At 43.3% G+C, this 24,521-nt stretch overlaps 1 protein-coding gene across 7 annotated transcripts in view; it reads right to left on the reverse strand.

Moving 5' to 3' along the window:
- PARP8 (poly(ADP-ribose) polymerase family member 8) overlaps nucleotides 1–24,521 on the reverse strand; it is a 163,221-nt gene that overhangs the window by 73,946 nt on the left and 64,754 nt on the right. For all 7 annotated transcript variants that reach the window (XM_081212747.1, XM_081212746.1, XM_081212750.1 and 4 more), the window contains 2 exons: nucleotides 2,926–2,963; nucleotides 756–845 (listed from right to left, as the gene is read on the reverse strand). In XM_081212747.1, the coding sequence (XP_081068873.1) occupies nucleotides 756–845; nucleotides 2,926–2,963 (128 nt within the window). The remainder of the gene's footprint in view (nucleotides 1–755; nucleotides 846–2,925; nucleotides 2,964–24,521) is intronic.

Here is a 24,521-nt window from a genome sequence, read left to right on the forward strand (position 1 = left end):
TAAAAGAAACCTCCCACCCTTATAATAACCACGATGGAGCACAGAATATAGCCACGTCAAAGAAAATAGAAAATCCAAAGTTTAGTCCCCAAAATATCAGTCCTCGGGCCTTGACTTTGCTGAGTTCCCAGTTAATTCTGAAATCACACCTATCCCCTTACTTACTGATATCTATGTCCTGGCTGCAACCTTCATGTTTCTTACTATGCAAGAGCAGTCAGTGCAGTGCGATTGTGCTATGCAGCTACCTTCCCGAAAGCAGGGCAAGGAAGGCACAAGGTCAGACATGTGTTGGTGCAACAGTAGACTTTCCTCTGGTGTACCCACAAAGTCCCAACCTCCTTGCCACCCAGCCACTGCACTTGTCCTGGTAAGCGGCAGCGGTGGGCAGAGTAGCAGGGTGGCACTGCCTACTGGCTACTACTCTTATATGAATGCATATCTTTAACCTCTGTTAAATTACACCTGGCCAAGTTCTAGGTATCATCAGTCATCCTTGATAGAAGTTGCATCAGTCAGCTGCAAGGGAGTCAGGAATGGATTGCCCTGACTAACAACTGAATTATCATTGGTATAAGACACTGCTTTTTTCTCTCTCTTTTGCCTTTTGATAAGCCTTGGGGAATTGTTGAACAGGTCTTCTTCCATGGTTGAAGGAGCTTTCCACTGCCAAAGCCAAGCATTCCCACCTCTTCGGTGCTAAGGTCTGCCTTATTCAATGCATCACAAAATACAGCTGGTCATCTCAGCATTACCTGTAGAAATTCTATGGAAAATTATTGGAATTGGCTCTGTTGTAACTAATACATCTTCATCATTATCTGAACTGGACACGTAGGTATTGTCTGTAAAAGGAAAAAGAAAAACAACAAATGAATTTAATGTGTATAAGGATTTAATGTACAAAGATCACATACACTCCCCAAGCACTCCATGCCATGCATCCATCATTTTAGGATAAAAACAGGCTCATCATTAAGCTTTCTGGTTCCTGCCCCCCAGCCAAGCAGTAGATACCTGCAATTCAAATCCTGAGCCCTAGAAACCCTGTAGGAGAAATTGCAGCCCAGCACTAGCTTTGACATACCAAAGTCAGAAAGCCAAACTGTGGGAAACAGCCTTTCCTTGCCTCTGATAAATACATGAGAAAAAGCATACTCAATAATCAGTTGTATAGATTTAGGCTGCAATCCATAACCCACTTAGTTGAGGCCTTAAACTACCTTTTTTCTAGCTGTTCATTGATTTTCAGTCTCATCTGGAAACTAGAAAATGGTTCCCCACCACCACCTGAACCCATTTCTCTTTGATTTATTTGGTTTAAGCCCCCTTCAGGATATAATAAAACCTGAAACAAAGATACCCATTATTTTTGATTTACTTTATCTTGTCTCTACCAGGGCACACCTTGGTGCTGGCACACAGCCTTTGCAAAGGCACATGAACACACTGTTCAGGGGAGAAAATTCCACCCTTCCTGAGTTCAGTAAGTGAAGGATGGGGGCTCTCTATCTGCTGGCAATGAGGAGAAAGGAGGCTTAGGTCTCGGAATACCTCTTGCTAGTTTGCAGAGCCCAGACAGATTCTTAGTATAAGAGACAGTGCCTATGTCTGTCACCAGGCATTAGCTCGAGCAGTTATTCATTGGAACCTACTCTTTAAACTATAATGACTCCTAAAGGGCTCCTAAAAGAGTCAGTGTGCTATATTGCATTGATTCTTAGTAATGGAACTTTTAGTTTCCACTATGTGTATTGTTAGCTTGCATGTGTGCTGTAAAGATTTTCCCCATGCACTCTGAAAAATATACTAAAGTTAAGGCACTCTCTCTCTCTCTATATATATATATAACACGACTCTTTTTTTGAGCCCAAAATTAAGAAATAAATATTTTAAACACCAAACAGAACAATTTTGATATTTTATTAAATATTCAAAACACCAGTTTATTTAGTACCGTATATTTGAACATCAAGCAGTGAGGCAAGTTGTGTAATTGCTGCTGCTCCTGTCAGCTCAGTGTAACTCCACTGTAGCTGCAGCTCCAGCTCTCCTGCCTGTGTGTTGCACTTTTGTCTCAGTATTTACGGTATGTACCGTATTTACTCCACGCTGGCAGATGTGAATGTGGATCGAGGAGCTGCAACTGCCAGAGCTGCCTGAGTGTGTGCGCTAGGGGAATGGGGGGGTCTGGATAGGCAGGGGGCGGCTGAGGGAACTGGGTGGAAGGGACAATGTCCGGAGTGGGGGCTGCTGCTCTCCTCAGCCATCATGCACCCCTGTCCCACGCACCAACTGCCCCCTCCCACTAGGAAAATTCCCTTCCACTCTAGCACCACACAGTGGCCTTTGATGGTTTCACTTAGCAAACCACTTCACCAGTGGCAGACGAATCATAGCGACATGAGAGAGGCAAAGATTTGTGCAAAAGATCTGAGCCCCTCAAGCCTTTATGAAACATTGTCCGTGTGTTATCAAGTGAGACATGAAGATTAGAAACTCCCTTTAGCTTCTGAATGAGATCAGAGAATGGGCCCTTTAGTTACATTGGCAGTAGATTGCCCCATCACTGATGGCTGTAGGCAGAGAAAATCTCTCTCTCTCTCTCTCTCTCTCTCTCTCTCTCTCTCTCTCTCTCTCTCTCTCTCTCTCTCTCTCACACACACACACACACACACACACACACACACATTTAAACACATTCTTTCTCACACAGCCTTTCACAAATTGGATTCCTTCATTCTCACCCTGCCTACAAACGAAGGCAGAAAAACAGAAATAACAGTGCAAATGAAGTGGCTAATGGAATGTGATTAGCACAAAGGTGATGCAGGGGCACAACAATGGTGTTTCAAATGCCTTCAGCAGAATCTTTTTTTAATATATATAAAAAAAACAGCAGCGGCACGGAAAGTAGCACTTTACCTGGATAATCCTCAGAGACGTGCACCGAATAGGATATGCTGTTGAGAAGAAAAAGGAAAGATAGATAAGGAAGACTGTAAGAAGCGGGGGGTGGGATACGGTAATTGTACTGAACTGTCAATGTTTATTTATAGATTTCTGACAGCTCTGTAAGACTACTAGTGTGACAGCTTTAGAGCATGCCATGCAAACAAATAAATAAATAACCAAACACAGTGCTAGCACTGCTTCCCCCTCCCCCACTAAAATTGTGCCACTCTAATCCAAAACCACATTTCAGGGAGGCGGGAAAAGAGAAAGAATGGAGATTGACTGCTCATGAGCTCAGAGTAGTATTTCTGCACCGTCTCTTCTCTCTTGTCTTTTTTTATTTTTATTTCTAAAGGAAAACATATTAGGGCTGCAACCTACAAATCACTTACGAGCAAAGTCCCTGCAAAGATTTATGAATTCTTCCACGACTGCTCTCTTATAGCCTGCAGTCTGCAGTTACATGTACTGCAGCCTTTGGACCCAAACTTATGAGCGCAACTGGTGAAGGAGTAGCCTGTCCCTTCAATGACAACTATCATTCACTTACTGTCTTGGGTCTTTCTTTTTTTAGGAAGTCGGGGAAATTAATCATCCTGCAAACTGTGCGACATGCTCTTCTTCCTGAAGGAACATGCCATGGCTTGTTCTTTATGCATTAGTCTCCAGAAAGCAACCCTATACGGAGTTAGATTATCAGTCTATCTAGCTCACTTTTGTCTACACCAAAATCTTCAGCCTTTTCAGACCCACCTTTAATCCAAACATGCATTTTTGGACCCATCTTTCTGTGTTTTTATAACTTGCCTTTGTAGGGTGGCAGTCTTGCTACCATGACTCATCATAGATAAGGCCATGATGAGTACTAACCCACCGGCTGAAAACCAAAGGTCTACAATGACTGCCAGCAGTTCTCTAGGACAGTGTTTCCCAAATGTTTTTGGGCAACGGCACACCTGCTTACCGGAAAAAAATCTCGCGGCACACCACCATTAAAGCCCCGCCCCGTGACGTCAGCGCGCAGCGTCACGCCGGGAGGGACGCACAGAAATGAAAGTTTTTTCCCTCCCCCTTGCCGGGGTGGGAGGAGGCAGCAGAGCGAGGGCAGCTGAGGCGGCGGCGGCAGCTGAGGCGGCGGCGGCTGCGATAGCGGGCGGAGGAGGAGCCGTCGCCGGGAGTTGCTGCTGCTGCTGCTGTTGCTGCTGCTGCCCGGACATGCCGGCCTCCTCCTCCTCCGCTGTCTCGCGCGCCTCCCTTTTGCGCGCGCTGCCCCGCCGCTCGGCACCACCACCGCGGAGCCGCCCCGGCTCGACGCGGATCCTCGCCGCCGCCGCCGCCTCTCGCCGCCGCCTCTCGCCCGCCTCCCTCCCACGGCACACCAGCCGGTGTCTCACGGCACAGTAGTGTGCCGCGGAACACCGGTTGGGAAACACTGCTCTAGGATTTCAGACGAGTCTTCCTAGCCCCATCTGGAAATGTTGGGGAATGACCCTAAGACCTTCTGCATGCAAAAGAAGATCCATTGAGCTACAGCTGTCACAACAGTATAATACACATTTATAAAAAGAAAACAATTACAGTTATTAAAAAAAAAGATAAGTAAAGCAAGTGAAACCATTCCAGCCAGAACAGAACAGTATAGATTCAGCAAAAGAGGTGCATCCCATAAAACAATGATGGACTCCACTTTTAGTCCATTATTTGAATTCTGGCCACTGGTCAGTATTGTGTTTAAATGGCACTGGGCAATATTAAAAGTGGTGATTAACCTGCAATGCCACATTCATTGCAGGATCTGATACTACAACCAATGACCATGTGCGCACGAATTTTCTCACCAACTGGTGCCACAGTAGCTAAAGTTGGATCTGAATCCTGGCAAAATTACTCTAGCCTCAGACTTTTAAAGGTGGAGACTGAGCATCGCTGTCTACCCTCCCATACATTAAGAGTATGTCTGGCTTTTACCATGGGACACAAAGGATGTACTAGGCTGTGGGTACCATGTAAAGGAATATGTTCACAACTGTGTTCATCATACTTCAGAATCCAGAATTGCATAAAACACAACACAAATTACATTTGTACAAAGCTATGCATAAACCAATGGAATGTAATCAAAGGTGCAAATTGTGAAAAAATATTGTAATTATTGTAATTCAGGCATCACAATAAATCACACTGAAGTGTGATAAGAAGCCACAATGAGTTGTGGGCTTACAACCCCCACCCCCTTCCCTTCTTCTTCTGGTGCAGCTGCAAAGAACTTTTAATTTCAATTAACCATTGTTTAGCATTACATCTAAACCTTAAACTGTGGTTCATGTCAACTATGGGCTGCTTTGACTTGCCAGCTCCATAACCAATGCTTTGAAATTGACTTGTTTCCAAGAAACCATACTTTCCAACAAACAAATTGCCAGGTTCAGTTGACACAATAAACTAATCAAAGGTGGAAACTAATCTCCCATCTTCCTCCACATAGCCAAGCCAAAAGTGGGAGGGGAGGAGCACATGAACCCAGAGGTGCTTGAAAGAGAACTTTAAATAAAATAAACGATCCATTACTGGTGCTTTAAGAATATTCAGTAATTTTAGAAATACTAATAAAAAAAATGTTCCTGGTGCCAGGAAAAATGCCCACTCTCATTGGAGAAGATTTATAAAAATGTAGAGGGTAACATTAAATCAATGGATGACCTCTTTGCCAAAATTTGCAGCAACTATTCCAGGTAATGCAAACAGAAGAGTCTGTGAAATTGATGGCATGAGCTCAGTCTCGCCTAAAACTGCTGACTCTTTCTGCATGGGTACTTGTACAGCTGTTGGGTGCCACCATTTCTTATTTTTGCACTAGTTCAGTCTTTTTACTGCTTAGTAGGAAGACTGTGTGCACCGCTTGTTTTGGTGCCTATGAAAAGCTGAAATAATTATTTACATTAAATATTAAACAAATGTCATAATGTCCCCCAAGTAGACTCTGCCGTTTCAGCACCTTGTGAAAATGATAGGTGCTTGCTTTGATCTGTTTTGCTTTAAGAGGAAGAGTTCTTAGGAGGGGAAAGCTTCCCTTGCCCCACTTATTATTCTAAATCAACAATGGATCCAGTATTTTAAGGATCTTATAATATGAACATAGAAAGATGACTTATATCAAGTCAGACCACAGGTCCATCAAGCTCTCCATAATTTCAGCCGGACGTATTTCTCAGCTCTACCTAGACACATGTGTATTCAGAAGCTGTTTCCATCACAGGAGGTAGGGTATTTCTATCACTGCTGGTAGCCTTGTTCTCCATAAATTTCTCTAATCCTCTTTCAAAGCCATCCAAGTAATCTGCCAATTCATAGCAAGTCAAGTGTCAACAATGGAAACACCAAAGAATAGAAGGAATGGAACCAGTGGGAATTTGGTTCCAGCAGAGGGGAAAGAAGTGAAGAAGGGACATGTCAAGCACCACTCCTCCATTTGATAGTGATGAGATAAGAAAAGGTGGTGGTCCACCAAGAAGAAGCAAGTCATAGAATTGTAGAGTTGAAAGGGACACCAAGGGATACCTAGTCCAACCCCCTGCAATGCAAGAATCTCAGCTAAAGCATCTATGACAGATAGCCACCCACCCTCTGCTTAAAAGCCTCCAAAGAAGGAGAGTCCACAACTCTGATCAAAATAGGGATCATCAAAGAAACAAAGTTTGAGAACCACTGATCTAGGACAAATAATTTTTCCTTCACCTTTGAGCATACTTTTGTATGAGTGATACAGAATAGGTGGATAGAGATACTGGGTACTATCCAGTATTATTCAAACTTAAAGAGTATGCCAGCTGAAATCAATTGCTGTAAGCAACTTGAATTCTTGGAGTTGGATGGGTTTACTCTAGTAATGGGTGTCACTCCCAGTATGTTTTCGAGCACAATTCAGAGTGTTGGTGCTGACCGTTAAAGCCTGAAATGGCCTCGGCTCAGTATACCTGAAGGAGCGTCCCCACCCCCATCATTCACTGAGATCCAGTTCTGAGGGCCTTCTGGTGGTTCCCTCACTGCAAGAAGTGAGGTTACAGGGAACCAGGCATGGGGCCTTCTCAGTAGTGGTGCCCACGATGTGGAACGCCCTCCCATCAGATGTCAAGGAAATAAACAACTATCTGACTTTTAGAAGACATCTGAAGCCAGCCCTGTTTAGGGACGTTTTTAATGTTTAATGCTGTATTGTGTTTTTAATATTCAGTTGGGAGCCGCCCAGAGTGGCTGAGGAAACCCAGCCAGATGAGCAGGGTATAAATACATTATTATTATTATTATTATTATTATTATTATTATTATTATTATTATTATTATTATTATTATTATTATTACTATTACTACTCATAGTTTAAAGATAATTCCAACTCAGTGCAGAGCAGCTAAAATAGAAAATAGAAAAAAAAAATAGAAAATATTGAACTGGATGACTCTACTATTGTTTCTGGAGAAAAATGCAATAATTCAGTGAAATATAAAGGTGGTGGGGGAGTGCTTTTCTGGCCCGGATCATTTTTGCACTTATTGTTACTGGAAATCAGTAAATTAATGATGTGTTGCAGATATCCTGAAGTGGAATCTTGCATGATGAGCAGTGTGATTTATATATAGCCTCTAGCTTATCCCATAGTCACTGCATAGACAAAAACTTTCCAGTGGCTCAAGGTCTCTCAAGTGTGATGTCACAGCTACTGCCTACAAGGTGCTGAGAAGCTGCCTAATGAGAACCTGGACAAGGGGTGCAGCAATATATGCTCTGTAATACCTAGACTGCCCATAAGCAAATTTGTCATTCTTTGGGCTGGCAAGCTAAACCACAGATACATGATACATGAGCAAGAAGCCAGTCGTGCGTTGAAAATTTTTCGGCCCCCTCCTTTGCTACAGTGCCTCTTGGTGGAACACAGATGCTGAGTCAAAGGTACTGAACATTTGCATTTTTCACTAAGAATAATTCTCACAGTTAGCTTGTCCATGTGACTCAACCACAAGTGAACTAAATTGCAAGTATCACTTGTAAATTGATGCTTGAATTAACCTGCCATGCAAATGGACTGGTGGCAAGCTTCTGCTGCACAGCCACCTCTGCTTTGCAAAGTTTCCACTACAAAAGAAGCTCACAGCGATTCCACTTCTAAGATGCTGTTTATAGCATCACCGCTAACCACTTGTTTAGGGCATTAGGATGAGAGCACCTTGGAAGGTCATATTCGCTAGTCAAACCAATCTGGTAAAAAGTTTTCCTTACTTCTCAACAGTGGTGAAGGCTTCTCTAAAATTCTGGCCTCTCTCAAAGGAAGGATGAGCAATTGCTAGGGGGGAATCAAGATCTAGAAACATAAAGTTGGAAGCAACCTGAAAATTCAGCTAGACAAACCCCTTGCGTGTCGAGGTCCCCAGGGCCACCCCAATAACTCACACATCACACAGAAATTTTTGTTTACGGTTTTTGGCATAATTTTGGCTACAACTTTATTAAAATACAAAAATGTGAGTGGTTACTTAAGCATTGGTTGTGACTATCTGCCCCCCCCCCATGGGGGACAGACTGACATTCCGCATGCCTGCAAAAGTCAGAAAAGGGGAATACACTTGGGGGTAGTGACAGAGCAGGGAACCTGCCCTCAGCCCTCCCCAAATGCAACCTGGAGCTCTTGCAATGGCCCGAGCCCCCTTGACAGGGTGGACAAGCAATAGTTAGCCCCTGATTCCTTTAACGGAATCCCTTGCAGCAGCAGCATTAGAGGGGCAGGCACAGCAAATCCATGCCTCTCAACCAACCAAACCATAAACCAATGCCTAACCGCAACCTTACAAGTTGTGACGATTTGCTATACAGTAGGCAAAAACCAAATGGCCCCAGCCAATCAGCCAGATGGACAAAATTTCTACCTGGCCCCTGCCCCAAGAGCAGACGACCCCATGACAGGCATAGCAAGGTCAAAGCGAACAACCCTAAATATAGGGGGGTGGGACGGGCAATCCAATGCACGGGCGAAAAGAGGAAGCCCTAGCCTCGTGCAAGGAGTTTTAGCATTTCTGGCTGTCAATCAACAAATGGCAACATTAACTTCTTCCCAACAACAAGGGAAGCCCAATCGCATCAGTGGCCAACGATCAATTAGCCCGCCCCCAACTTTGGAGTGTCCTGTCGGCCCCAACCACAACACATGCTCTCCATGAAGGAGAACATGCTTTGCCATATAAGTGGCTATCTAGCCTCTGCTTAAAAACCACCACCTTTTCCAGGTAATCTGCTCAACACTGTCAATCAGCTCAGGCCATCTAGCGAGACCTTTTTTGCCTCAACCCAATTTTGGATGTCTCTCAATGCATAGCACTTTCCCCCCCTAGTCCTAGTCTCCAAAGCCAATAGCCAGTGAACATTTACTGTTATGAGTCGCTCGGTTCCTTTATCATCATTCTGATAAGCACTACCTTCTATATAATTTCACTCTCTTTCATGTTTATTTTCACTTAGGGAGACCTTAGGGAGACTCAGCGTTACTCACACAACAACAAAGTCTGTGATCCTCCCCCACTCGGCCGGCTCAAGAATAGTGTTGACTACCAAACACTGTGTTATGACCAGAGCTGCAGCAGCTTGGAGATGAGTGTTGCTTTTGCTCTCCCTGGGAGTTGCTGAGCTCCCTGCAATCCACTCACGAAGGGTGCAGGATTGCAGCCACAAAAGCCAACAGCAAGAGTGGCAGCAGTAAAAAGAGGATTTGTAAGTACCTGTGTATGTTACAGGCACTATAGAAAAGATAAATGACAACAGCCGGCCAGCAACACAGAAGAAGGTCAGTCTATGGCAGGATAATATGTACATTCTGCAGCTGCACCACCTAAGCACAGAATCTTGACACTATGTATGCTGTTTGGCATATTAAGAATGTCAACTTAAAAGTAAAGAAAAAAGAAACCTGGTAGCAGTTAACCTACAGATATAGGTTTTTATCATTCACATACCAATGTGTGGATGATCAATATATATACAGTCATACCTCATGTTACATCCACTTCATGTTACGTTCTTTCAGGTTATGCCCTGCGGCAACCTGGAAGTACCGGAAAGGGTTACTTCTGGGTTTCACCGCATGTGCGTGCGCAGAAGTGCAAAATGACATCATGCACATGTGCAGAAGTGGCAAATTGCAACCTGCACATGTGCAGACGTGCCGCTGCAGGTTGCGTTCTTTTCATGTTGCGAATGGGCCTCTGGAATGGATCCCGTTCGCAACCAAGAGGTACCACTATATCAAGGAATCAGACCAGTGGGACTGCACAAAACTCTCCCTTCCTCATATCCAAACACAGCTATTCAAACACGTCCACACATAACACCCACAGACCCTCCAAGCATCCCTATTTTCCAGGGACAGTCCTGCTTTTTCTTAGGATGTCCCTATTTTCATTCGTTCCCATACACAACACACACCTGTTCATTCATACATGCACCAATTCATTCACTGTCTCTTTGTCCCACTCTCACATACACCACCAATCCACTGAAGCCAATGTGAGACTTTTTCCCCCAAGCCTGTTTACTGCACAAGGGGCAGGGTTGGATGAGGAGAAGCTTTCCCCATCCCTGCTGCAGTCAAATCTCATTGGACTACACAGTGTTGCAATGTCATTCCATTCATTGCATAATCACTATTTAAGGACTACTATCCTAGGGAGGGAAGAAGAGAAGAGAAGAGAAGAGAAGAGAAGAGAAGAGAAGAGAAGAGAAGAGAAAAGAAAAGAAAAGAAAAGAAAAGAAAAGAAAAGAAAAGAAAAGAAAAGAAAAGAAAAGAAAAGAAGTTAGGTTAGTGAAGTGACCGGTCCAGTATCACAGGTTCAGAGGGATAAATGCACAAAGGTCATAATGAACAGGGTTAATGTGAATGGGAAAAGCAGAACAGAAACCAGATGGGAAGTAGAAAGTCCTGTGGTCACAGGGTCAGGCTTCGCTGCTCTGCATAATACCACACTCCTTTCTCACCATGACAGAAGCCAAATAAATTATGCAAAATAAGCAAATTAAGCACCTTTGCATACAGAAGCTTACAGAATCCAGCTTTTTGGGTACATACATGAACTCATTGTTCTTTATTTTATTTTTCTTTAAGAACAGACCACTGATAGTCCCACTTGGAAATAAAAGAAGCCATAAATATCTGAGGAAGTCAGTAAAGGTAAAGGTAAAGGGACCACTGACCATTAGGTCCAGTTGTGGCCGACTCTGGGGTTGCGGCGCTCATCTCGCTTTATTGGCTGAGGGAGCCGGTGTACAGCTTCCAGGTCATGTGGCCAGCATGACTAAGCCGCTTCTGGCAAACCAGAGCAGTGCATGGAAACGCCATTTATCTTCCCGCCGGAGCGGTACCTATTTATCTACTTGCACTTTGACGTGCTTTCGAACTGCTAGGTTGGCAGGAGCAGGGACCGAGCAACAGGAGCTCACCCCGTCGCAGGTATTCAAACTGCCAACCTTCTGATCGGCAAGTCCTAGGCTCTGTGGTTTAACCCACAGCGCCACCTGCATCCCTGATAGTCCTGCTAGGAAATAAAAGAAGCCATAAATATATGAGGAAGTCAGTATCTCCCTACAAAAAAATCTTTTATCTGAAACTATATAAAGACCAGCCTGTGGTGAACACTACACCAGTTCCCGGCAGTTGCAGATAGTTAGTAACACTAGAAATAGGAGAGCAGTTCAATCAGGACCATGAGAAGGCTGACAAACATAAATTATCTTAATCTGTAGTCAGCTTAGAGAATTTGACCGATCTGAAAGATGGAATAGAAGCAATCAAAATGGGTGTTTGTAAAAAAATCTATTGAAATTGATTGTGAGTATATGCATATGCATATGCATATATAATGAGAAAGTATCCAATAATATGTTCCTATCTGGGCTCCTGGTTTTTAACATGAGCACCCAAGGGCATCATTTTAAGTTTTGCCATCCTTTTAGTTCCAGAGAAGGAGAGAGAAAGTGAGATATTTGGGTTGGAGCACAAAACCCCATTTTGGATTGGTTTTCCTTTTTTAATGAAGCAGGACCCTGTTACTTTTTATGCCACAATAAAGCACCCAACAGCAGTAGTTAAACTGAAAGTCTGCATTATATTGTTGGCCACAAGTATAAATTTCAGAGACAGTCCAAGTCTGTAGGATGAAGGCAAAATACAGCTTAAAACGTCTGCAATAGATGCCAGGAGTCCCAGTGCCATAAATACGTCAAACCAATTGGAGAGAATTCAGGAAGCAATAACCTCAGTGTATCCCAAGGAGTATTAAATGGATAACAACAGTGATGGTGGTGGTAGAGCTAATGAATACATGTAGAAACAAATCCAGAAGACAAATTATTTGTAATTAGGGCATGCAAGACATACACAGAAACCAAATCTGATTGTTAGGTCTATATAGTATTCTTCTTCGGCGATCACTCGTAGCAGAGTAAGATTGTCTTCCATGAACATGGCCTTAATGGTGTGTCCGTCTGTGACTGTGGAGGATCCATGCATCCTTCCACAGTGGGGATATAGGTTTCCAGGTGGGAGTTGATCATGGTGAGTTTGCCAAACACACCTTCCTCTTAGCGTGTTTCTCACTTTCGTCCTGAGTTCAAACGTTCATGACACCTTTGGTAAAGGTTGTTCTCCAATTGAAGTGATCGCAAGTCAGTGTTTCCCAATTGTTGGTGAGAGAGTCTTTAAACCTCTTTTGTTGACCACCAGCATTACACTTTCCATTTTTAAGTTTGAAATAGAGTAGTTGCTTTAGAAGACGATCATCAGGCATCCAAACAACATAACCAGTCGAACGAATTGATGTTGAAGAATCATTGTTTCGATACTGGTGGTCTCTGCTTCTTGCCCGACATCTCTGACCATCAGCCATTCTGGTTGGGCCTGATGGAAGTTGGAATCCAACAATATCTGAGGTGGAGTTGGGGGTAATACATTCTGGGTCAACAGTGACTAGCAGTGGCTAGTTAGTGTTTCAGAAAAGAGTGTTTCCTAACCTAGAGATGCTGGAGTGTGAAAATTGGATCTTCTTCATGCAAAGCATACTACTGAAGTATGGCCCTATATGACTTGGGCACTGGGTACCTGAAGGAACACCTGTGTGGCACAATGGGTCACTGCACTTGGCTGTTAACCAGAAGGTTGGTGGTTCAAGCCCACCCTGGGATTGCAGTGAGCAAGATTCTTGTATTGTAGGGAGTTGGACTAGATGAGTTGAGTTCCTTCCAACACTCCAATTACAATTCTATGGTTCTATGAGAAATCTCTTAAATGGAAGAAGAGGTAGGAACTGAAATACCACACCAACCCACCCATACATTTAGGTAATGGAGACCCTCCTACGGATGACCATCTGAGGTGAAGCAGGTGGTGACTGGGGATGGGGACTTCTCCGTTATGGTGCCCTTTCTTTGAAATAGTCACCTGACCCCCTGCACTCACATATTTGCAGCAATCAACAAAAGTTGTTTAATGTCCACATGATTTTTAAACCTTCTGTTTCATGCTGAAGGCTTTTGCTGGAGTATTTTTTGTGTGTCTAATTTTCTGTAGTTTTAAAATAGAAATTATGTATTAAACAAATAAAGAAGATCTCATGAATCTGCATCTATGTCCTATCCAGAATATGGTATTTTGCCTAGCAGTTTAATGTTAAGTTATTTACTTATCTTTTAACATATTCATATGCTGCCTAAAAACAAGGTCTCGACAATAATGATTAACACAAAAATACAAATATAAGACCATAACGTCTCAATATTAGCTTGTGTGTAACGATTGAAAATTAAATTCGCTTTTTAAATGTATTTATATCGAGCTGCTTTCTTTCAAATAAATAAACCATAATATCTAATACAACATAAAAATCTGTTGGGTTTTTATAATGGAAAACATAGCCAAGCTCCTTGCTATAACTATTAATGCCAGACCACACAATTATTGTTTGTATTTTTAACTATCTCTGATTGTTCGCAGGTTTTATTACACCCTTGATTTAAAAGACACATTTTGTGTGCATGTATATTGTGAATATTTTTCTCCTCTGCTGTGGTTGCCTTGATAACTTCACACTGCAGCTGCTGTTTAAGGTCCGTAGATCAAATATAAACTAAACTTAAGCAATAAATAAATAGAATAAATTGAATTCCGCATAAAACCCTGTTGGCAATTGTTGTCTGTCAGCTGTTTCTGACATGAAGCTTGCTTTATCATTCATGACGATACATGACTAGTAGGGAAATAGGAAGCTATCTTATAGTGACTCTGTAATGCCTACACCAACCAGCAGCAGCTCTCCAAGGTTTCAGGCTGTTGACATACCCGGCTCTACTTGGAGCTGCTCAGGATTAAACCCAGGTCATCCATGAGGTATTGCAGTCCTGAGCCATTTAAGGCTTTATAGGTGAAAACCAGCACTTGGGCCCGGAAGTATGACTGAATACAGTGGTACTTAATTTGTTCCGGAGGTCTATTCTTAACCTGAAACTGTTCTTAACCTGAAGGACCACTTTAGCTAATGGGGCCTCCTGCTGCCACTGCGCCGCTGCTGCAATATTTCTGTTCTCATCCTGAAGTAAAGTTCTTAACCCGAGGTACTATTTCTGGGTTAGCGGAGTCTGTAACCTGAAGCGTATTTAAACTGAAGTGTATGTAACCCGAGGTACCACGGTAGCAGTTTCTGGGACTTGCAGGGAAGTGAGTGCTGTTGTCCTCTGGTCCTGCTCCTGAGTTTCCCACAGGCATCTGTTTAGCCACTGTGAGAACAGGATACTAGAGGATACTATCAGGCCACTGGCCTGATCCAGCGGGGCCCTTATGCTCTTTCATATGCAAAGGCCCTAACAGACCAAAATAGACAGAAATAGAGGGAACAGAGGGAGGTCACCTTCTGAAGGGAGATCATCATTCTTTGTGTGCCTCCTCCTCGAGAGGTCTGGAGGGTGGCCACATGAGAACAGGCCTTTTCTGCAGTGGCTCCCCATCTGTGAAATGCTCTCCCCAAGGCAAAAACGATACTTTTTAAGCAGGCCTTTGGTTGATTTGATTGACACCCTATGGCCTTTTGAAATGGGGGGGGGGCGCGTTATTGGGTTCTCGTTGCTTTCATTTTGATTATGTATTTTGTGGATTTGTATTCTGATTTTATTCTGTGAACCGCCCTGAGACCTGGGGGTATAGGGTGGTATAATAATAATAATAATTCTGAGTGTGTGTGTCACATACATTTGGCATCTTCCAGTGTAAAACATGCTAATTTAGCTGCAGCCCTCTGGTTTATGATCCATTTCTGTCTGACATGGCCCTCGGTACTGAACAAGTCTGCCAAATCTGGTATGGAAACCAGGAGAGGTTTAGCATATTTACTGGATTCCCCAAAGGAGAAATTAAAAGACAAGTGTAATGGGGCTGATTAAAGTGATCGCAAAAACATAAAATAGTCTTCCCAAGAGAAGAGAAGGAAGCTGCATCATTCAATAACATTAAAATGTGGAATGGAAAATGCTGTAAAGTATAATTAATGGAACAGTTCCGCACTGGCGAGGTCATGAACCCATATGATTCCCATCACTAATTCTTACGATTCTATGATGGGAAGAACTGCTAGAGAATGAGGAACGGCATAGACATTGGCTATCCTCAAGGTGTCATGTTTTAGAAATACATGTAGGGAAATGAAAATTCAAAGTATACCCTTTCTATATACACTGGTATGCAGAATACTGACAGGGCGCAAGAGTTCAAGAGCAAAGAGCATCGTAAGTATCTGAACTGGCAGAAGCAGCTGAAGGGTGTAATCCACCAGGCACTCTTTTCCATACAGGCCTTAGTCAAATAGATGAGGTTGTGAAAGGGCCATTCTTGGTAGATTATGCACCCAAAGGCTGAAACAGTCCTTTACAAACTTCTCATTTTTAAAAGCAACTTGCATATACAGTGGTACCTTGGGTTACAGACGCTTCAGGTTACAGACTCCGCTAACCCAGAAATAGTACCTCGGGTTAAGAACTTTGCTTTAGGATGACAACAGAAATCCTGCAGTGGCAGCGGGAGGCCCCATTAGCTAAAGTGGTGCTTCAGGTTAAGAACAGCTTCAGGTTAAGAACGGACCTACAGAACGAATTAAGTTCTTAACCCGAGGTACCACTGTATATCTTTGTTGCTTATATTAATGCCAGACTTGCTGCATCCCATTTAGCAATCGAGGTCTATTTCCTCCCCCCCCCCCACCCCATAGCTGTCAACTTTCAGATTTGAAAATATGGGATCAGCAGCAGCCTCACTTGTCCCGGAGACAGTCTATGGGATATCTAACAATCCGGGATAGCGGGAAGCAGCACTGGAATAAGGGAATTTCCCGCCAAAAAAAGGAAGGTTGACAGCTATGCCCCACCCCCTGCTGCAGCACAAGCATTTTTTTGCTTGCCAAACAAGAACTCTCTCTCTCTCCTCTCCTCTCCTCTCCTCCCCTCCCCTTGAGTCCTGTTCTGGGTGTTCTCCTGACCCTCCCAAGTAGATTTGGGTGAGAACACTGGGCACACACCGGGGGAGAAGGGGGCAAAGTCCCAATGTGCTAGTAGGATTCATTACACCAGCTTCAAGCACAATAAGTTGAATCTGATCTTCAACTAAAGTGCATTGCGAAAAAAGTTGAGATAACTCCTTCAAGGGGACTTTTTCAGATCAGGAAGCCTGAGCAGCTGTGGAGGCAGCGGAGAAATGTTTACTGCACCGAAAAACACATGCAAGCACTCACCATGGTGACCCTGCAATGAAATGTGTCCTGTGAATGAAGCAAGGGGGGGGTGGAAGTCTGTCACAGAAAACGGAAACTTTCAAGAAACTGGAGGACCAGATTTTGGCACAGCACTACTGCAAATGCTCTCCTCGTTCTTCTAATTGCTGCATTTGCATACTGGGGAAAGCTTCATTAGCTAAGCTTCTGCTCATCATGCACCTATTAAAGAATCAGGAATCCTTTAAAGGAAGAAAATGGGGGGGAATGGCAGAGATATAACCCCTTTTTGCTTTTCAGTGAGTGCAGTCCTTATGGTCTGCTATGTTTTTATATTCTTTTCGACTGCTTCTAGCATTGTAGGTTTTGTGGGATTTTAAAATTTATTTTAATTTTTTTTAAAAAAATGTATATCTATATCTATCTATATTCTGTCTTTCCATATTCTGTATTCCAAGGAGCTCAATGTGGTATACATGGTTCTTCCCTCTCCCCATTTTCACAACAACCCTCTAAGGCAAGGGTCAGCAAACTTTTTCAACAGGGGGCCGGTCCTCTGTCCCTCAGACCTTGTGGGGGGCCAGACTATATTTTGAACAAAAATTAAAATGAACAAATTCCTATGCCCTACAAATAACCCAGAGATGCATTTTAAATAAAAGGACATTCTACTCATGTAAAAACACACTGATTCCTGGACTGTTAGCGGGCCGGATTTAGAAGGCAATTGGGCCGGATCCGGCCCCCAGGCCGTAGTTTGCCTATCCATGCTCTAAGATAAGTTAGAGAGACACTGACTGGCCTAAGGTCACCCAGAGAGCTCTGTGGCTGAATGGGGACCTGAATCCTGGTCTCCCAGGCCTTCTGTTAGGTTATTTTATGTCGAATTCCAGTCAACTGTTCTATTATCGTAGAAAATTGGTAGCTCTCCTAGCAGCTATAATGATATATGCAAAACAGTGGGGGAAATTAAAGAAATTCCTCGTCTAAGAGACTGGTTGATTAAACTTTGGGACTTTTCAAGGTTCAGTAACATAACTTGGGTTTTATGAGTAGAATGAAGGAAGCAGATAATTAATCAATTTGAGCAAGAATGGGAATTATTCAAGGCCTTTGGGAATATGAAGCAAGATATGATTGATTGTAATACTTCTCCGATACTGTGAGGAGAACTTGAACTCCTGTACTGTGAACAGAACTTGTCAAACTTGTGCAGGGATAGTCTGTAAGGATAGTATTACTTGTATTAGTTATTTATTTATCTAGTTTTATGTTTATTATTTATCTAATTATATGTTTCTATGGAGGCCTGTCCCTCCTGGTGTCAGATATGTGTATTTAAAAAATAGAAGTTGTATCAGAATATTGTAAATAACAAATGAACAAACAAATGTGGAAATAATTTCTGAGAAGACACAGAGAAGTGAGTGGGTAGGGTAACAAACTGAAACTCTTGAGACAGAGCACTCAATTCAGCAACCCGATTCTCTCTTGTCAAGCAATTATTTGGGGTTTGTGCGGTGTGTGTTTTTTTCACCTAAAAGCAAGCTTTAGTTCTTCTACAGCTGCTCTATTTTAGCTGTGCTGAACAGTTTTGGTTAAAAAACAAAAGTTGAAGGAAGTAAGCAAGCAAGAAGACAAAACCACAACAAATCCCTCCACTTCCTCAGGTACATGCTGCCATAGGAAATGTTTTGTGAGCTCGACGCCTTTGCTCCAATAAGCAATGAGAGACGAGAAGGAGAAATGGGGGAGAGAAACCCACAGCCATTTTGCACACTTTCCGTGGAAAATACTGTGACTACTTGCAAGTTCAAAATGAAAGAAAAAAGGATGAAATGAATAGGAATTACTGTTCTTGCACTCTCTGACCCATCAAGGGAGGCCACGTGTCCTACTTTGCAGAGGACAGATCTCTGTTTGAAGGGCTATCCTGTCCAAGTCCTGTTTAAAGATGAAGAGCCAGACGGAGAGCAGCAGGGGCCCTGAAGATGTTAATCTGTAGTCAGCAGCTGGACAGCAGATTGTGCAGCCACACGGGTAACCTTGTCAAAATCTTCCCCACTGAGGTGAGGTGCACTGTATTACTACTTAAATTATTGTAATTATTTCAAAACTATCACACACAATTTTCATGCATATCTCAGTCCTCTTTTGTAGGAACATAGAAAGCTGCCTTAAACTGAGTGTCAGAACATTGGTCCAACTCAGCTCAGGATTGCAATATTGCCTGGTAGATGCTCTCCCATGTTTCAGGCAGGAGTCTCTCACAGCCCTATCTGGAGATGCTGGGGATTGAACCTGGAACCTCCTTCATGCCAAGCAGCTGCTCTGCCACAGAGCTACAGCCCAGTGAAGAATTTCCTCTCAGTGGCAATTCATAAGTGGTCACTCTACTCCTATCTTTTATGCAACTCGGCCCACTGAACAGCACTGGTTCCTGCCTCTTCAATCCCAACGCCTTTGAGATTGTGTCTTCTACTTTGGTTCATAAGCACACACACATTTAAAACCCCTGTTCATGTGTAAATTGGGAGCTCATTATATGACACTCCACAAATGAATCTTTTCTCCACTGAGATTTGTGGTATGTTTCAGTGCAGAGGAAAGATTCCATAGGATTCTGGATAACATGGAGCTTGACACTGTGGATTCAGGATGATATATGCAGATGTTCATGAGCCAGGGAGCATGAGGTGGTGAAAGGGCAGGGTTACAATGGAGATGGATTTGTTTATTACATTTCTATTCTCTTCCTCCTTGAAGGAGATCACGGTAGCATCCACATCATTGTCCTCCTCCCCATTTTATCCTCACAACATTCCTGTGAGGTAGGTTAGGCTGAGAGTGAGTGACTGGCCCAAGGACACTCAATGAGCTTCATGGCTGAGAGGCGATTTGAACCCTGGTCTCCAAGGTCCCAGTCCAACACTCTAACCACTACACCACATTTACCACTTGGCATCCCCAATTGCATGGGAATCCGCAACTGAAAACCAGCCTGTGCAGCCATAGGTTGAGTGTCCATTGCTGGTAGAGTCCACCTCAATTCTAACAGAGAAAGGGTCCTCAGTGTAGCACAGATCTCTAGATACAGGGAAATATATTAGCCCCCTTCACAAGTTGCTTTTCATGAATTCACGGGCACATGAAAGCAAGGAGTGGGGTGCACTTCATGATAAGGCAGCTTTCTATGTTCCTATATTGGAACCCTACTATGGAATCCCACATTATAGGGCAACATGCATGCTTAACAGAGGTGGAGTCAATAGTGTGGATCTTTCCTCACTATGTTATGGTCACCCCTATTTGGACCTGTCCACACACACTGCCCTGAAAGCTCAAGCTTCCTCTGTAATGAACTTTCCAAGCTGACAGGAGTACAAGGTCTCCACCTTTTTGTCACGCCACCTGCCTTATTGGTGGCACAAAAAGGTTTGGGTTGGGGCAATCTGAAGGAGTGAGAAATGTGGTCTGAGGTTCACAGCTGGCTTACGGTTACGGCAGAGGCGTGAAAGCTTGCTGGAAAGCAGAACACTCAGTTGAAAGCAACTTTTCATTTTAAGATGTGTACATATAAATCTGTGCATATTGAAGTTAAACTCCCCACTTGCCTTTGCATTTATCTGCACTCAGACACCTTCAGGGAGTCTGGATCAATGGATAAGTATATTTTCCTGTACAGCCAGCAACTGGGATGCCACAGGGCTCTATTACTCATCCTGCTTGGCAGGGCTGCAAATGAAGACCAGAACGGGGACTGCGATTATAGCTCTTTCATTTGGAAAGGTCACTCACCTCTCATCATCCAATAGTATCATTAAGCTTGGGAGAAATGGGACTGAAGTGTCCAGAATTAGTGCCCAGGGCAGAAAGGAACAGTTAAACAGTGTCCTTTATTTGCACCAGGAAAATTAACATGAAAAACACACATCTTTTTCTTCTTCTTCTGTGAAAGCCTCAAAATCATTCTAGCTTCTGCAAAGGCTTCAAATGACATTTTTAGATATATGGACACACACACACACAGAGACCTGGTTAAAGAGGCATTTAAAAAGACATTTATGGGAGGATGTGTGGACAACAGGTTTACCAAATCATATACACCAGTCCACATAGTCTCACTGCCTCTTAAGGTCAACATAAACTGTGATAGTTCTATGCTCTAGCAAATATGATCTAGGAGACTTAAATAATATTATAGATTGTATGATGCAAATGGCTGAAAAAGGGGTCTGTAAGGGTTCAGTTGTTAGGAGACTCCTATTCTCCTCACAAAACTACAATTCCCAGACTTCCCTGGGAAGAGGGATTGAAACTCTGGAGATTGTAGCTCTGTGAGGGGAATAGGGGCCTCCTTCTTTGGCGATAACTCGTAGCCAAGTAAGATTGTCTTCCACGAACACGGTCTTAACAGTGAGTCCATAAGTGACTGTGGAAGCCAATTCTGGATCCACACATCCTTCCACAGTGGGGACATAGGTTTCTGGGTGGAAGTTGATCACGGTGAGCCTGTTTAAAGTATCATCATAGTGCTTCAAGTATATGGTGTGGATGTGGTCTAAGGCTGCAATCCTAACACCAGGTATCTTGGATTAAGCACCACTGAATTCAGTGGAACTTTCTTCTGAGTAGACATGGTTAGGCTTGCAGCTTTTGTCCTATGAAGAACAGTTTAGGGAGAGTGGTTACGTTTAACCTGGAGAAAAGATGGCCAAGAAGCAATATAGGAACCATCTTCAAATACCTGAGGGGCTGTTTTGTAGATGATGATGGAACACATTTGTTTTCTCTTGTCCAAAGGGCAAAGCCCAAACCAACAGATTTAACTTATAGAAAAAGGGATGTCTATTAAACATTTGCAATATCTTCATGGTTGAAGCTGTTTGACAATGGAACAGCCTACTGTGGAAGGTATTGGGCTCCTCTTCACCAGAGGTTTTTAAGCAGAGGTCAGATGATCATTTATCAGTAATGCTGTAGCAATGGATTCCCTGCATTGGCAAGGCACCAGACCAGATGATCTTTGATCTCCCTTCGAACTCTTATCATTCAATATTGATATATTTTATTATGCCTGTTCTGCTAACTTTTACTATGTTGCACATTTTTTCCCCCCCATTCTACTAGTACTGGAGCACTGGAGGGTGCTGAAGTAGCACCCTCAACAACTAGAAATCTTATCCAGCCATCCCTCTCACTTCTAAAATCTCAAAGCATCCCTTTCAGGATTAGAAACCAACCCGAAACAGGATTGACGAGAAAGCCAAAATGGCAGCAACCGAGGGGAATGCTGGAACCACAAAGACCACCATGATCCCAAACAACAAACAGGACCCAAAAGAAGATGACCTGAAATTAAAATAAGGACTAGAAACCTTACTGTTCCATTTTGTTTTGTTTTTATTTATTTTAAAGAAAAGATACCCATAGATTCTTGGGAAGCTGAACAGTGTGCAAGATACTCCATTCTGCCAGTTCCCTGTGCTCCTGTAGTATCACGATGTACACACAGCCCTGCTTATGAATAATGCATGGAGATGCCTGAATATTCAAGCAATGACATTAACAAGGATCAGGTGAGCAGCCATCTTTATAGCCAGCTGCCGAGAACTTAAAGTGAGAACCAATCATCTTTGGGGATTTATGAGCAACCTTTTCACAGAGATGACATTGGGAGTCGGGGTGCCAGGATGACGATTTGCCTAAATTGCTTCGCCCTTAAATCATGCAGCATATAAAGCAAAATACACTAGAGAGCTCCAAGAGCTCAGTTACACCTGAAAGTGATCCTGAGCATATTAATCACCGTACAAAGCTTCTAAGTTGCTGGAGAAAGGTGAGTTAGCTTCCTGTAAGAAATGCCCTTGACCTCTGCAAATAAAATAATCTGGCATAGTAATAAGTAAATTACAAGCCCTGGTTGTCATCCTGTACAATTTTGTTATTTGCACTGCTGCAGGGCGGAGAGGGGGATAGGAAACATTCGCAACTGTGTTCAGGTAATCACAGAATATATGAATTGTTACAAGTGCTATATTAGGAATAGTTTTCATTAATGCACCAGCACTTGTGCCTAACTGTGAGCCACTATAGAGTCCTTAGATTAACACAGTAAGCAGCTTCGTCAGATATTTCTGTTGCTCACTGTACGACTTCAGGCCACAGGTGGAAAACATCCCATTCCACCCAACTCAGTGTTAGAAACTCAAATATATAAGCAAGGTGGCCAAACAGCTCCTTAAACCAAGGTTACAGTTGCCAAAATGGAATGTCTAGTTGCCAGATGGCTTGAAAGTTGAATTTTTCAATACAACTTTTTGATTCCTGAAATTTGTTCTGCTTGTGCCGTTAAAATATAACGGATAGACTTCTACAGGATGTGTTGTTAGTGTGTGAAAACAGGCAAGATTCAAGGATCCCTAGGCCTGCACCTCCAGATGGTGGAAATGTCAGGCACCATCCAGGCACCTTCACTTGGCTGCAAATGGCCAGTAGCCAAGTGCAACATGCAACTGATGAATTCTGAACGCTGGCCCATCCGCAAAACTAATCTCGAGCCTTTTCATGGACATGCTCATCCTGAACATTCTGGACATGTGGGCAGGGACCTTCTTCCCAGGAGCAAACCCTGACACATTTGATACACACATCCCACCTAAGAACATAGGAAGCGGCTTCCCACCAGGTCACTTAGTCAATTTAGTCCAGTATTGTCTACAATCTTTCAAGTTGCTGGTTTATTACAGGAGTAGCCAATGTAGTTCCTTCCAGATCTTATGGGACTACAGCTCCCATTATCCTTACCTAAGGATCATACTGACTAGGGGGTGATGGGAGTTGTTGTCTAACAAGTTCTGGAGAGACCATGTTGACTATCCCTGGCATTTATTGATTGCTGATCATAATGTATTGTAGAACAGGGATAGGAAATCTGTGTACCTCCAGGTGTTGCCAGACTCCAACTCCCATCATCCCTGACCAATGCAGGGTAAATCAAAACATCCCAACAGTAACACCTTTTGGCTGTGTGAGCCTGACCATTAGTTAAAATAAAAATGAACTTCACTCACCATCAGAACACATGTTCACTTTGAAGTGGCTGCCATGATCACAGTGGTAGTGAAGGTAGTGGTTCAGTTGTGGAAATGATTTGGGAATACAGTGGTACCCCGGGTTAAGAACGTACCGTATTTTTTGCTCTATAAGACTCACTTTTTCCCTCCTAAAAAGTAAGGGGAGATGTGTGTGCATCTTATGGAGCGAATGCAGGCTGTGCAGCTATCCCAGGAGCTAGAACAGCAAGAGGGATTGCTGCTTTCACTGCGCAGCAATCCCTCTTGCTGTTCTGGCTTCTGAGATTCAGAATATTTTTTTCCTTGTTTTCCTCCTCCAAAAACTAGGTGCGTCTTGTGGTCTGGTGTGTCTTATAGAGCAAAAAATACGGTAATTCGTTCTGGAGGTCCGTTCTTAACCTGAAACTGTTCTTAACCTGAGGTACCACTTTAGCTAATGGGGCCTCCCACTGCTGCCACGCTGCCGTTGTGCGATTTCTGTTCTCATCCTGAAGCAAAGTTCTTAACCCGAGGTACTATTTCTGGGTTAGTGGAGTCTGTAACCTGAAGCCTCTGTAACCTGAAGCGTCTGTAACCCAAGGTACCACTGTATAAGAAACTACCTTAAACTCAGTCAGGCCATTTGTCCATCTAGCTCAGTACTGTCTACACTGGCTGGCAGCACCTCTTTGGGGTTTCATGCAAGGAGCCCTTCCCACCCCTACTTGG

This window comes from Podarcis bocagei (assembly GCF_964188305.1).
Source record: "Podarcis bocagei genome assembly, chromosome: 11".
NCBI classification, from domain to species: Eukaryota; Metazoa; Chordata; class Lepidosauria; order Squamata; family Lacertidae; genus Podarcis; species Podarcis bocagei.